The sequence below is a fragment of the Chlamydotis macqueenii genome, chromosome 17, assembly GCF_036417535.1.
Source record: "Chlamydotis macqueenii isolate bChlMac1 chromosome 17, bChlMac1.mat, whole genome shotgun sequence".
NCBI lineage: Eukaryota > Metazoa > Chordata > Aves > Otidiformes > Otididae > Chlamydotis > Chlamydotis macqueenii.
Window position 1 is genome coordinate 6,712,989 of NC_141572.1, and position 15,281 is coordinate 6,728,269.

At 50.0% G+C, this 15,281-nt stretch overlaps 1 protein-coding gene across 2 annotated transcripts in view; it reads left to right on the forward strand.

Moving 5' to 3' along the window:
* The window catches only part of MMP17 (matrix metallopeptidase 17), a 63,736-nt gene that overhangs the window by 38,192 nt on the left and 10,263 nt on the right, over positions 1-15,281 (forward strand). The window contains exons 2-6 of one of the 2 annotated variants that reach the window (XM_086761417.1): positions 2,151-2,283; positions 4,092-4,218; positions 10,395-10,678; positions 13,623-13,799; positions 13,933-14,032. In XM_086761417.1, coding sequence (XP_086617543.1) covers positions 2,151-2,283; positions 4,092-4,218; positions 10,395-10,678; positions 13,623-13,799; positions 13,933-14,032 — 821 coding nt within the window. The remainder of the gene's footprint in view (positions 1-2,150; positions 2,284-4,091; positions 4,219-10,394; positions 10,679-13,622; positions 13,800-13,932; positions 14,033-15,281) is intronic. The other variant, XM_086761419.1, reaches the window with a different exon arrangement.

Below are 15,281 nucleotides of genomic sequence, written 5' to 3' on the forward strand. Positions count from 1 at the left end.
TGGCTGCAGCCAGAGCAGTAGGACCTTTGCTGGACTTCCCTGTCCCATTGCTTTCCCCAGCCTTTTGCTGCCACCTCCGTCTCCAGGAGGACCTGACCAAAGCTGAGTTATGTACATCTCTGGCGTAGCAGTGGCTCCACTGTCATTAGGGAATAAATGATACTGTCTCCATGGTCGGGGAAGAAACCAAATTAAACCCTACCATCCTCTGCAATTGATGGGCCGGCTGCTGAGCTCCATGTCACAGCTCATTTTTCATGGACAATCAAGGGCGAATTGTACCTCTAGTTTCCGTCACAAATGTTTTTGCTATGCAAAGGGACAAACAGGAGCAGGGAGAAGAGGAGCGAGCACTTGGTCTGGCCTTCAGCCTGATGGCAAGGGAAGGCCGTGACGATGCGAAGGCGCTCCTAGCAAGACGGTGGCTAACAGAGTTGCATTAAATGACAAGAAATGGCCAGACAAGCAGCTTTCTCTGGCTGTAATAACAGACCATCCTGCTAAAATCAGGCAGTTGTGAAGGAGGGTGAGGAGGGAAGTGAATTGCTGGAGAGAAACCCGGCACAGGAGACCACGTTCCCCAACGGAGAGCCACACCAAGCATGGGGAGATCTGTCGTAAAGCTCTGTAAGTGTGAAATTCTTTAATGGGGCTTGCCAGAGAGGGGCTGAAGATGCTGTTGCATTCGGGGTGGCCGCTGCAGGCGACGCCAAGCTGAGACTTTCCGATTGTAGCAATAAGCAGGGACTGACTTTTGGCACTAATCTGACTCCGATAAATTTGTGGTGTGTTGACTGCCGTGGAGGTCCCGATCAATATCAGTCTTCAGGAGGCTCAATAGATCAATGTTTCTTTTGATACAGATAAAGAAAATAGAGGGTAGGTGTTTATGGCATTCCCTGCATGCGGTGTCGTTATTCTTTGCTGATCCTTCTGCCGAGGGAGGGGAAGGGAGCGAGAAGGAACGTAAGAAAGGATTTCAAAAGATAATTCACCAGATACTTTAAAAGTAGTTGTAAGAAGGACACTTGTGGAATTTTGTCATCTGTTTTAGGTGTAAAGAGGAAAACAAAGATCTTCACAAAGATGCATTGTCCTTTGAAAGACAAATTGCTATCAAATAGTGGTCTTGGTTCTTGGTTTTAATGAGGTCCAAGTGGCAGGGGAGTCATTGACACATAATAATCTTATAATTTTTTTTTTAAATCCATTTTTTAATATTTTTTTTTCTAAATGATGAGGGCCATCAGTCACCAGGAATAACTTTTTGGCATTGGCCAGATTTTAGGGGGAAGTCTGTCTGTCTGTGACGAGGCTTTACAACCACAGCCCTTGTGTTGCTGGGGAACCGTTGGGAAGGGGCCAAGTCGAGGTCCCACAGTGGCCTCTGAGGAAACAGCTTGGCACTTGGTTACATCACCATGGCTTTTTTCTCCAGAGGACTCTGTTTTGTGTCAGTGCTGAGATGATCTACCTTAGGTCTCAGATGACTGCATGGCTCAGATGGGGGTTGGAGACTTCATGGTTGGGTTTGTTTCCAGTCAAAGTCCTAGTGTTGTGAAGGTCAAGGTAAAACAAGTCACCCTCATAGAATCACTTAGGTTCTAAAAGATCCAAGGATCCTTAAGATCATAAAGTCCAGCCGTTAACCTGGTGTCCTCAAACTGTCAGGGTGCATTAAGAGGACTTGGACGAGAGGGATGTCCTAATCTCTGTGTCCCAGCTTGTCTCCACCAGGTCAAGGGAGCCTCTGCCAAGCTATTTGCACCCTTGGTGCACTACTATCCCAAAGCTCGGCAACCCCAGCCCTGCAATCTGAGGGGAGAATCAGAGGCGCCTGCGTGACCGTTAGGTTGGGGCTGCACTGCCGCTGCCATCACAGATGGTCTGTAGCCAAGTGGGAAAATTAGATGTCACCCTTGGAATGTGTGAAGGTCACCAGATCCCATTACTGAAGTGATGTGTTCAGATCCGTCCTAATGCGTCCCTTTGTTAGCAGAGACCACACAGTTTGGTGGGGGAACCGGGCATAAACATGTAAATGGGAAAAGTATTCCCAAGTGGAATGGACAGGGCCTTTGGAGCATCTTTCCCTGCATCTATATTTCCTTCCTTTCCTTTTCTCACCCTGCCTTCTCCTTGTTTCACAGGACTGGCTGACAAAATTCGGGTATCTGCCTCCTCCAGACCCCGTCACGGGACAACTGCAGACGCAGGAGGAGCTCACCAAGGCCATCACTGCCATGCAGCGGTTCGGGGGGCTCGAGGCGACGGGGGTCCTAGGTCAGTGCCTCATGAGCCCTCCTCTCTCCGGTGCAGGGGGATGCAGGGACAGCTCCTTGCGGGTCCGGGGAGGAGAGGGGACTTGGCGCCGAGTTGTGGAGTAGCATCACCTGCAGGAAAAGCTCACACGGGTGTAACGTACAGCCCGGTCTGCAGCTATGAGTAATTACATGGCTCAGGTGCTTTGTTGCCTTGTGCTTTCAAGAACCTGAGGCAAGCAATTATTTCACCAGACCCACACACCCTTGGGGTTCCCATCGTGCTTAAAATAGCTCTTGGTGCACTCAAAAAGAAGAGAAGGAAAAAAAAAAAAAGAGAAATTAAGGCTGATAGGTTGTCCTGTTCAAAGCCTTAATTGCAGCACCGCATAAAGTTGAACAAAAATCCCGATGAAGCCTCCCAGTTTGTAGCTGTAGATATTCTGGTTTCTTCACCGCTGGGGCACAGCGCAGGGGAGGGAGGAAGATGGTGTCGTGTCCCCCCAGCACCGCTCGCTCCTGCCCATGCCGCGTAGAGCCGCCAGGTGCCTGCAGAGCTGGCGGGGGTCTCCTTGGCTCTCTCCAAGCTTGCAGCGGTTCCAGGCACCCCCTGGTCACACCCCCGGTAAGCCAAGAGCCCGTCACCCGCCCCAGCAGCTCCACTGGCCAGCAGGGACAGGGTGATGGGTGGCTTCTGCCTGACGTGGCAGCCACATCTGGCTGGGAAGGAGCAGTCCAGGGCCAGGCTGAAGCGACACAAGTTCCCCGGCGTGGCTGGGGTCATTGCTCTCAATGTCCTCATTGAGGGAAGGAGAAAGCCAGCATTATCCCAGCCCTTGGAAGTGCGCCTGTCTGCTCTCCTCCCCTCCTTGCCCAATGCATGGCCGCGACCTCCCGCCGCGTGGCCAGCGTGCTTCCGCTGCTCAGGACAGAATTAGCAAGAAGCTGCTAATTAGCAAACCAGTCTGTGTCCAGGCCGGTGCCCCGGCCGCCCTCCACCACTTCTCCCGGAGCAGCTGCTGCCTCAGCAGCCACTGGCCACATCCCATCACTGGGACTTTCCCTCTCTGCTCTTAATTGAGCACATGCAATTATTTCTCATCTACTTTATCCCAAGCTGCAGGAAGCCCACGAACGGGGATGGCCTTTCAAAAGCATTTGCATTTTCATTTTTGGAGGGGGTGTTAGAAACGGGCCTGGGGGGCTGCCCTGGGCAGGTCACGGATGTGGGTTTGGGTCTGAAAACAAAGTGTTTCAATAAAGAGGTAACAGCCAGCACAGAGAACGGGTGAACAAACAACTTGTCTGCCTTTCAGCAGATGAGAATGGGGGCTTTAAGCTTTCATTCAGTTTGAAAAATAAATCAGAAGGAATATGAACCTCTTCCAAACGAGCTCCTAGCTGAATGGAGATAGAGTTTATTTACATGCACACGTCTCTCTGCTTTGCCAGGGGAATGATGGGAAATTCAGCAGAAGAGAATATATTTTAAAGCATAAATTTTTAATTATTCTGTTTTAATCGAAGCTGGCCACAGGTGGTTTTCCACGCAAGTTTTCAAGATCTGTAAAGTGTCACGCAAGAGGTAGCCTGCTGCATTTTCTCCTGAAACCTATAGAACTGTCCCTTGATGCCAACAGCAGAGCTAGCGCCTGACCCCCCCGGCTGCCCCCATGAGTGATGCTGGGGCCAGTGCCATGCCCAGTCAGCTCCTGGGCATCGCCTTTTGCTCCACTGCTGCATCCTCTGCCCTTTGCTTCCCATCTCCCTGCCCTCCCTGGGGTTTCTTAACCCACCACTCCCATAATTTCTTTCCCCCCCCCACCCTAGACGAAGCCACACTGGAGCTGATGAAGACCCCTCGCTGTTCTCTGCCCGATTTCGCCGCTGCGGAGACCAGGAGGAAGCGATTCACGCAGGCTGTCACCAAGTGGAGCAAAAGGAACTTGTCTTGGAGGTAGGAACTCTTCTTCCCCTGCTGAAATCTTGCACTGAAGGGCTGATCCGGCACAGACCTGGGCTAAATATGGCTTTGTGATGAGCTTTGAGGTGATGTGTTTAAAATGTGTCTCTCCGTGCTCCCAGGACCCCACAGACTGTTTATTTAAACTCTCCTGCTGATCCCAGGCTTGACTTCTTGGACTGCCAGCTGGGAATGGTGCAGATTTAGCCAGTGGATTAGCTGGGAGCTTTATGCTGCGTAGCAATGGTTAGAGCATCATTTCTCTCGAGTTCACTGGGACTTTGTGCTCTTTGAAGCAGCTGCCACAGACTTGGCTCAGCACAGATCGGGCTTCTTCTCTTGCCCCAACTGAGCCCAAAGGTTGAGAACATTTTATGGGTGATAGAATCAGGTTTTTTTTCCTCCTAGCCCTTGCTACTGGGGAGTGATGTGTGTGGGTCACTCTGAACCTGCGACATGCAGAAGTTCAGGTCCAACTTCCAGACCCCACTCCAGTCACACTGTAGCTGAGGGTTGGAGACAGGCTGAGAAAGCGCCAAGACTTGTGCTTTCTGGGACTCAGTTTTCCTCCCTTGAGGACCATGTGTTGCAGCAATTATTCCCCCAAGAGCTGCTGAAAAAAGATGAGCACCATGAGATGCTCATACTGTCCTGCAAATGCACGTGGATGCTGTAGAGAGATCTCCTTCTTAACAGTGAGCTTCTCTTTGATCCTGGCATAGTCCCTAGAGCGAGTCCACCTCCCACTGCAGTAACAAATCCTGACCTGGCTGTTGCTGTTGACACGTGTTGAAACTGTGGCCTTACCAGGGATTTGGTCCATGTTCCAGCACAGGTCCCCTGAGACCTTACCTGCAGAAAAGATAAACATAATTCAGCTTCAGTAAGAAACAATTTTGGCTAATGGATTGCTTCTTGTAGTGTAGTGACCCACATTGTAAAAGCTCAGCTTGTCCTCTTGTTGACCAGCCCCATCTTCATGGGTAAGAGGAATAAACTTCATATTTCAGAGAGCGAAGCGTGGAGGAGAAGCGGAGTCGGGCGGTTCTGATGGCCGCAGCCCCAGAATACCCCCTGCCTCCCACCCCGTGAGAAGCTGGGATGCTGCAGCAAAGACTGCCATAAAAAGGGGCTCAGGTCTGAGACTGTTTTATATGTATGATATACAAATTCCATCTCCTGACAAACACGTTTCTGCTTTTTATTCTTCGATCCTTTCCAAGATCTTGGCTTTTGTTCAAGAAAGGGCTGTATTTTATAGCTGGAGGTTGCATAAGCCAACAGAAGGCTACAGCATTGTAGAAACTCCAACGTAGTATTTACATCCAACACTTGAGATTAAAATAGCTTTTTTGAAACTGCCATGAAAATCTGCCAATGGAAGCATAAAGTTTTACATGCCTACCTTTTGAGCATTGATTGAAGATTTTTAAAAAAAAAGAAAAGAAACCCAAATTTTATTATAGCTTGCATTTAAAAACTGAAGAAAAAACTGAATAATTGCGAGGCTGGAATAAATGGGTAAGAAACCTGTACAAAAGGATGATCTCAGGATAGGCATCTGCACTGATGGAGAAGGCAGCGTCTGGCAAACAAGATTTTGTAGGTATGTGGGTTGCTCAGGTTTCTTTTTTTTTTTTTTTTTTTCCACCCTTGAGTACAGGCAGCCGGTGGGACTGGAGGGCTCAGGGGGCAAAACAGTACAGGCTGCATCCTGCACCGCCTGCGGTACCGCGTCAGAGCATCCCGGTACCGCGTCAGAGCATCCCAGTACCGCGTCAGACACACACAGGCTTCTGTGCCAGCTCTCCGGGGGAAGTTTCCAGGATATTACAGCATAGAAATCTTTCTATGGGATTTTTTTTCTGCATTGTCTGTGGGTATCAGGGCACTCAGTAAGCTGATGAAGCGGCAGTGGGACAGATTTGGGATATGGCTGGCGCGGGGAGCAGCGTGCTGCGGATGCCCTCTGCCGGCATCGCCGCTGCCCGCAGCGAGTTCCCCCCTGCATTTGCAGCCTGGTTTTCCTTTTGCTAATTGTGCTTTATTGCTTCTGATTGTGCACCGCAGAAGGGGAGCTCACAGCCGGTGTCTCCGTCTCTTCCCGGGCGCTTGCTTGCAGTCACGGGAAGTGCGGCGCGAGGGCCATGCCCCCTCTGCGTGTGCTTTAAACTCCCTGGGGCAGGGGGAAGCTGCCGAAGCCCAGCTATCTAAATTTCCCATGTTTTCTTCATGCTGAAGTCTCAGCCCGGTGCTGAACCGAGCTGACTTTCATCCATCTTCAGTTAAGGACGAGTCCCTAGTGCCGCTTCATCAAAGCCGCAGTCTTTGAAGCGGCGATGCTCAGGACGCAGGGTGCCGGAGCAGGCGGCAGGGGAGCGGCGGTGTCTGTCAGTCGCTGCCCACCATCGCCGCGAGCATCCTCGGCCCAGCCGCAGGGGACGTGTGCCGCTGCCTGAGCGAGGTGTGGATTTACCCAGGCGCAGAGGGCTGGCAGCTGGGCACGTACCGCTGGGTTAAGGCGTGCAACCGGGATGACCCGCTCGGGGCCATCGCGCTGCGGTTCGGGCAGCTGGGAAAGAGCCTGTGCCATGGCAGCAAGCATCTGTCCCTTCAACTGTCCCCTCCTCCCGCCCCTCCAGAAAAATCAATTCGGGTTTATCAGGCAACCCTTAGCCTGCTGTGTTTGGTAGTTATCAGCATTTATTTTATTTCTCTGTGGTTTCAGGGCTGCAGAAGGTGAAGGAGTGCTTTCACTAACGAGCAATTGATTTCTCATACATCACTAATACTCTTTCATTTTTGTCTTTGGGAGGAGAAAAACCAAAGGAACCCAGAATACCGTTGGTGTGGGTGTCCCTCAGTAGCGAACAGAGGCAGATCAGCCCTCTCTGGCCTCTGCTTATTAACCAGCTTGGACCCAAAATCTCTTTGGGATGGGACAAGTGGAGGAGGGGACCTGGGGGACACGTGAGGGACTGGCAGCTGCCGGGTGAAAGTCCTCTTGTATTTGTCTGCGTGGTGTGGTGCGGTGCCTGCGTGAGCCCTTAAAGCAGAGCAGAGATGTTCTCCTCGGCATTGTCGTGCGTGTGGCTTTGCAGAGGGCTTGGCGCCGTGTTGGCAGGGTGGCCAGAGGGGGACTGAGCAGCCCTGTCCTCGTCACCTTTCCGTGGGCTTGGCAGGGACCATCTGGAGGAGAGAGGCTTCTCTCCAATTACTCACATCACTCAGGAGGGATTCACATCCAAGAAGAAGGAGTGCTGCTCTCCACTGGGTACCTAAGTGCCATTTCCTACAGATAAAAATAATAATCAAGGTAGGAGGAAGCTTATTTAGTCCCGTCTGCATCTGCCTGGTGTTAGAAATGTGCCTCCTTTCCAGTGGAAGTGGGGAACGCAAGGGCGACAAATATCCTGTCGGCATAATAGGCTTCTCCTAATCTCATTGAAAACAATTAGCAGGGTTCTGGCAATCAAATCAGATGCTGAATTGAAAAACCCTGATGGGATTCTCCTGAAAAGTAACAGTGATAATGAATAAAGGATGGAGAATTTTTCACTTACACCTGCAGCATACTAATAAAATGTGGGTCAGCTCGGAGGTGCAGGACCTTTTATAAGAAGCAAAATAAGTATTGATACCATTTCTGCCTTAATGTAATGTTTCTGGAGTCTGGGGTTGGGATGAGTGTTAATAATGTTTGTCTCTTTAGACAGGGCTTTTCATCCACTGTCCTTTTACAAGGGAGATCAGATTTATTATCCCCATTCTAAGCTGGAAAGGGAGGGAAAGGAAAGGAAAGCAGCTCACGCAGTAGAGTGGGGCTTGAGGAGGGAAGAGCAGATAATGTCCCCACATCTTGAGTCCCTGCCCTAGGCACCAAGATGTTGGAGATGGGTCACAATCCCTGGACTTAAACATGGTGTGTTTTACACCTATAACGACTGGTTCAGTAGAGATTAAAGCAGCAAAGGGTTTTCCTGAGTTCAGAGGGGTGTTGTGGAAGATGAAGACACCTAGTTAAAGAATATCTGGAAACCAGGTGGCCTTTTTTTTTTGTACTATAAAGGTTTACATCCAGCCACCATCTCTTCTATAAATTAAAAATTGCCCGAAAATTGTCTTTTCTAATCCTATGCTCACACCGTTTGTACCTCCATGCTGTCTTCTTTACAAATGTGTTTTGTTTGAAGTCCTGCAATTATCTGATGCTATGTGTATGCTAGCTCATTAGTTTAGTAGATCAGATTTTTCTTCTTCCAGAATAGTTTAGGGATAGCAAAGGTGTAGATATGAGTGACTTGCTCATCGAGCTGTGATGTGTTTTGCCCGATTCACCCATCTCATTCCTACCATCTCTAGGATGGGGTTCCCAAGCTCTTCAGATAAACTGTGAGATTTCTGCTTCTTCTCCCGAATCCCTTTTTGTTCTGTCCTGGATTTAACCCTCGCTAGTTTTGCCCAGGTCAGGAGGTGGTACCCACTCTGAGCTGCGTGTCTCTGAGGGCATGGGATATATGCAAATATTTGTGACAGCAAGAGCATCCAACCTCAGTCAGCATAGTCATTCCTACTCACACTGATCCCTGGTGTTTCCCAGTACCCAAATTACTACTTGTAGGAAGAGCTTGAGTGATGTGACATCCCTTTCTGACCCCTGTAATTACCTCTAGAGGTTTAGTCGGGTCATTACTTCACACTGGTGATGGGGAGTGGTGTAGTACTGAGCGATGCTCTCCCAGCTATATTATGCAGGAGGGCAAGGGAGGTGATCATAATTGTTGCTTCAGCCTTTAAAAAATCTGTCAAGCCATGAATATTTCATGAACACTTTGGTTGGTGTGCTGGTACTCAAGAAATAAAGTATCCATTATTACCAGGGTAGAGCTGGCCAGAAATTTTCTAGCAGAATTGGTTTTTGTCAATAATTACTCAGTCAACAGTACATTTTCCTGGAGTGTGTTTACTTTTGTCAAAATTGCCAGTGAAAGATTATCTAAACATACTGTTTTAGAATCCAAGGTGCCTTGTTGCATCTTTGTCTTTTCACCTCCTCTATTAAATCAACAATATTAGGAATTCTTTTCCAAGGTCTGATTGTATAGGAAGCATTGACTTTTTTTTCATTCCAGCTCAGACCAAAAGCGAAGTTTGCATCATGCAGGGCGAACGCCGGCACATGGCCGGTCTCACCTGGTGTCTCTTCCAGGGCAAGGTGGAGCTGAGGACCAAGGGATGCCGTCCTGATAGAGAGCCATGTGATGGGTGCAGGAGTGCTGTAAGCCCCTGCTCATCAATGCTTTTTCTACCAAGCAAGGGAAGAGCTTCTCAACTGCGGTGCTCCATAGATAGCCCATCTCCTGCCGGCAACAGGCTGGAGGCATTTTGAATCCAATTTCCATAAAATGCATCCTTTCCTCTTCCTCCTTGTTATGGATTGCAGTCTCAGGGATTGCTGGCAGGGTACTGGTTTCAGAGTGTATTTTATACCTCCAGCAGACATGCTGGGAAATATATGGAGGCAGCAAATCCGTCCTGGATTTCTGTGTGAGTGTAATAAGAATGAGCAACGACCTGCTGTTTGTTGCAGGAAAACTGATGGGCCTGTGTGGGGTGCAAAGGCTTCAGAAGTCAATAATCTGCATATTTGGGTTGCACTTGGAATGAATATGTGATGAGAAAATAGTTGATAGATATGAAAGAGTGCTTGCAAAAAGAAATGGGCAAGCTTTGGAAAGGGACTGCTGGCGTTGGGATTTCCAGGGCTGGGCAAGGGTAGTGGTCCTGGGCGTCAACAAGCAGTTTGTGTGTGAAGTGTGCCTCTGAGGCTGTCACCAGCTACAGCAGGATCAGGAGGTATCAGGATTCAAATCCTGGCTGTGTTTCACACCTGTGGAATGTTTCACACCCTGGTGAGCAAGACTGGCTAGATATTTGCAGAGGACCTAAACTCAGCCTCTGAAATCCTCGTAGCTCTGGGACCGATGTGATTCGGAGACTTAAACCCGCATCTAAAAAGCATGCAGGTGCTCTTTGGAGCTGCACTAAGAGCTCTGGAGGCCTCAGCAAGGCTCTGCAACGCACCAGGCACCTGCGGAGTCCTTCCTGGTGGTCCTCGGAGAAGATCTTTCATGCTACTGACTTATCCTGTTTGCCTCTCTTTATTTCAGAGTTCGCACCTTCCCAAAAGAGTCCCACCTGGGCCACGACACAGTCCGAGCCCTGATGTACTACGCCCTGAAGGTCTGGAGTGACATTACCCCGCTGAATTTCCATGAAGTGGCAGGTAACAACGCCGACATCCAGATAGACTTCTCCAAGGCAGACCACAACGACGGCTATCCCTTTGATGGGCCTGGTGGGACGGTGGCACATGCTTTCTTCCCTGGAGATCATCACACAGCAGGAGACACACATTTTGACGATGACGAGTATTGGACCTTCCGCTCATCAGGTATGTCAGGGTGGGAGAGGTGCAGCCAAATGCATGTGCTCCCAGCTTCCCTCTTCTGTGCTGGTGGCTAGAGACTTCACCCTGGGCTTGGGGGTCCCAGCACCTTCTTCTGATTCCTCCATCAGCCTTGCTAGCAAAACAACAGCAGCCAGCATCAAGGACCCTCCATGTTCCTGGAAGCCTCAATTATATCTCCATGTTTCTCCCCATCGTATTAGCGGTTGCAGAGCTCCCTGTTGCCCCAAGTCCTCATCTCTTCTGGGATCTGGAAGGTCACAGGTTGGGTGTGCAGCTGTTGGAGAACTTGGATAGGAACTGTATTCTCTGACTTTGGTATCTTTTGGGTGGCTTCCTTGCCACATATCCAGGTTTCCTATTTTTAAAGCATGTTTATAAGCTGACCTGCCTGGAAAGGGCTCTGCGGTCTGCAGGGAAAAAGCCCCCTGTGAACGCTAGGTCTTTCCTGCCATCATGTCCATTACTTGACATCAGGATGGTTGCAAGTTAGTTTTATTCTGTTTTTTTTCTTTTATTTCATCTTATATAGCTAGAGCAGAGTTTTAATAAGCAGAAGGAATTCCAGAAGTGAGTGTTCTTCAGCTGTGTGAGCCATCTGTGGGCATCAGGTCCCCAACCTTTGTGTCAGGCACGTTTTGACAGTGTCTCCTCTGCAGTCGCCAGCTGCTAATTTACTTGTCACGCCATCTCCTCCACCAGCCTCCCAGTGGGCTCCTGCTGCCTCAGCTTAATGAGTTCGTTTAGACCTAATTGTCTTCTTGGAAACCAGCTAATACTTTTTTTTTCTCCCCAGCCCTCTCCACCCTGCCCATCAGTTGACCTCCATCCATCCCCACTGAGTGTTCGTGGGCAGGAGTGTTCAGCAGACGTGCTGGAGGAGGTGTGGGGTTGGGGTAAAGGTCTGGACAGGCTGATTCTTCAGGATTCATCCCGCTCCTTGGTTCATGCCGCTGTGCGACCCCAACCGATGTCTTTTATGGGGAAGGAAAAAAAAAAAAAAAGCAGCAGCTCTTGCTCTGCAGACATACAGGGCGGAGGCAAGCGCTGAGGTCTGGTGGCTTGCCGCAGCAGCTGAGTTACGTGATGAAGTAAGGAGCGGTGCTCCCTTTGTAGCTGGCGATTGGGAATGCTCGTTGTGAAACGGGCTGCGTGGAGCAGCGAGCTCAGGGCCGGCAGCCCCGCAGGGAGCATCCCTCTAAGCATCACCGAGGGACGAGGGGATGAGCCTGACGGCGAGAAAGCTGCCCTCTATTCTGAAGGTCTTAGAGCTATCTGAACTTCATCTTTTATTTATTTTGTTCTCCCTAGTGACTCAAAAATAACAACTTGGTAGGTGATATAAAAATATCCCCAAGGTTGTCAGTTTGGCATTAAAATGTCAGAAAGCATATGTCTTGTTCTCTCCTAGTGCCGGGGAAAACAGCACAGGTTATAAAAATCCTGGCTGTTTACAGACACTGTAAATAATAGTCATCAAGGAAAAAGCAGAATTCAGCAAAAACCTCCCCCCCAACACCCCAAACCAGGTGGGGAACACCAAGGACTGCGCAGGATCAGCCACGGCTGCTTCTGCGTGACATCTCCTTTGGCCCCAGCCGCGGCGCAGGGGACGTGGGGCTCCACGGTAGACCTTTCCAACCTCACTGCCTTTTTATTACAATACTTGCAGTCACGATCTTTGTAAGAACCATACTTAAAATCATTGCTGCCCTCTGGTATTGCTCTGCAGGGCAGTGCCATGCAGCGAGGGGCAGCAATTGCATGGACGCCTGGCCCAGCTGTCGGGGGTGGGCGGTGGGAATGCACTGAGCAGGATCAGTCCTGTACGACTCCTGGGAGCGGTTCCTCCTTTGCTTTGGCGGCAGCGGTGTAGGTTTGGAAGCGGACATTAACCCCTGTTGAGATCTGACCTGAGCGTCTGAGGCTCTGGAGAGTATGGGAATGGGTCTGGGTGCGGTGTGAAGCACTAGGGGTTGGGTTGCTAATAAGGAAACTGAGGAATGAGAATAGAGTAGAGGTAGCCCAAACTGAGGAGAAAGTCGTCAGAGGAGATCTCACAGTTTATAAAGCCTCCCTGATGCCCAGAGTGGTGTATGAGGATCAAAGTGTTTCCCTAAGGGAGCAGACCCCAGAGCTGCAGTGCCACCAGCCCAAGGCATGGAAGGGGAGAAGAGGGGCAAGTCCTCTGGGAACAAGCTGGACATGGTCACCTGCCCTTCTGCTGTTCTCTGCCAGGGCAGCCGTTGGATGGGCAGGGTTGGTGGCCGCTGAGCAGGTGAACAGCTCTGTGTTGGTGTGCATGCAGGAAGGCGTTTGTGGTGGGTTTGGGCAGGGCAGCAGCGTGCGATGCCAGCGTTGTGCAGGCAAGGAAAGCCCACGGGCAGGCAGGCACTGCTGGGCGCTCACCGGTTCCTTGGCACGTGGCTCTGCTCATTATTGCAGGCATTGGCGAGCTTCTGGCTGGCAGCAGAAGTTTGGTATTCTGGGCATCGCAAAGCATCTCTGCAGCTGCTGCGGGGCAGACCTGAGGTACGGGAGACGACTGCTCGTGCCAGCTCCCAGTGCCGGTTAGCGGGGATGACAGATGGTTGTGCCGAGGTTGCTGTCTCAGCCGTTTGTCCATCTCTTTCTCAGGTGTCATTGGTGATCTGGGAATAAGAGAGGTGATCCCCAGCCTTGTGTGGGGCCGAGGACTCGCACTGTGGGCTGACATGTGACTGCTTTCCATTTTCATGTGATACACTTCAGTCTCCTTTTTCCAACTAGAGAAAAATTTCTTTTTCAAACTTTGCCTATTCCAAGCTTTTCTCTCCAGTGTATCCAATATGTACCTATACGTTCTCTTAGAGCCCTTACAGCCTGCCCAAACCCCCAAAATATAATCAGCATGTAGTGACTTTTATTTCAATTCTGTCTTTATTTCCAGATGCTCATGGGATGGACCTGTTTGCTGTAGCTGTCCATGAGTTTGGCCATGCCATTGGCTTGACCCACATCTCTGCCATAGAGTCTATCATGAGACCCTACTACCAAGGTCCAGTGGGGGATCCTCTAAAGTACGACCTACCTTACGAGGACAAAGTCCGAATCTGGCAACTCTATGGTGAGTTTGTGTCCCTCACCTGGCTACAGCCCGTTTCTGCCATGGGGCATGCTGGAAAAGTTGTTTTCTGGGTGAGTGGGGCTGGTGGGGAGGATGCTGTACGCCTCTATTGCTTCTTTGTCTTTATGCATAGGAGTCAGGGAATCTGTGTCCCCCACAGCCAAGCCTGAAGTAAGCAAAACCGATGACCATCCTATCCTGCCAGAGCTGCCAGAGAACCGCTCCACTGTCCCGTAAGTCAAGTTTATTTCCTTTCAGTTGTCAGTGACGTTCCTGCAAAGGACATCTAGTAGTGAAGCTGCACTCAAGCATCAGTATCTTGCCTGCTACTCTGGCTTTGGTATTTTCCTCTGGACCCCTTGTCTTCTGGAAAACACACACACACAGAAAGTGCCCCTTCTTCCTTGCGTCTCCTGATCACAGAATCATAGAGTGGTTTGGGTTGGAAGGAACCTTTAAAGGTCATCTAGTCCAAGCCCCCTGCAAGAAGCAGGGACATCTCCAACTGCACACGCTGTTGGTTTTTTCAAGCAGTATGTGTGGGGACTGGGCAGCCCGCCCACAACTGAAGTGGTTAGGAGCAGGAATAGGTGATAGGTGCTGTCTATCCCTTAGCTAATTTTTATCATTCAAGGCACATGCAGAAATTCTGTATTATCTTGGAATGCTTTGCATTTCGCTAAGACTCAAAATTTTACTCATGTTAATGGAAATTTGTCCCCATCACCCTTAGGTGAACTCATCCTTGCTGAAAATTTAATCAAACTTCCTCTGCAGTATCCTGATTTGTGCAAGCATAACTTACCTAAATCTTTCCACGGTGAGCAACTCCCTAATGTACCTGTGGGGTGAATATTGGAGCAAGTGGACCGATAGCCTGACTCCAGCGCAGGTTTGAATTGGCAAAGGACTGCTTACACTGAGTGTCATCAAGCAACCAGCGTGCCCTCATTAAGGGAAGTTCTGGATCTAGCTCATTAATAAAGGTTGGAGTTACCCAATTGTTTTACTATCAGGGCAGCAAGGACAGTTAAAAGAGGAATGGACCCTGAACAAAAAGGCAGGAGTTCATGGTCTCACAGATTTTTGCCGGATACCAGGAGCGCCCCCCGTGAGAGCAGCAGAGATGGAGCAGGTCACCTCCTCCTGGTCTGACCTCATCTGGGTCATCTTGAGGTTCATCTCACTGTGCCTCCGTGCCCCATCTGCAAACAGGGGATAACAGCACTGAAGCGTGAACAACCGGATTATTCCTACAGCAGTGAGACCAAGAAGAATATAATCTTGAAAAAATATCCCTGTGCTGCAGTTACTTTTTCCACCTCAGCACCTTCTTCCCCCCACTTTGCCCTGCTCGGTGTGATGCCCAGAGCATGGTGGTGCTGAGCACCTGCTCTTGGTGGAGATGTCCCAGCTGCCAGGCGTTGCAGAAAGGCTATGAGGGCCCTGAGGGACCCTTTTCCTTGGACATGCAGAATGCCA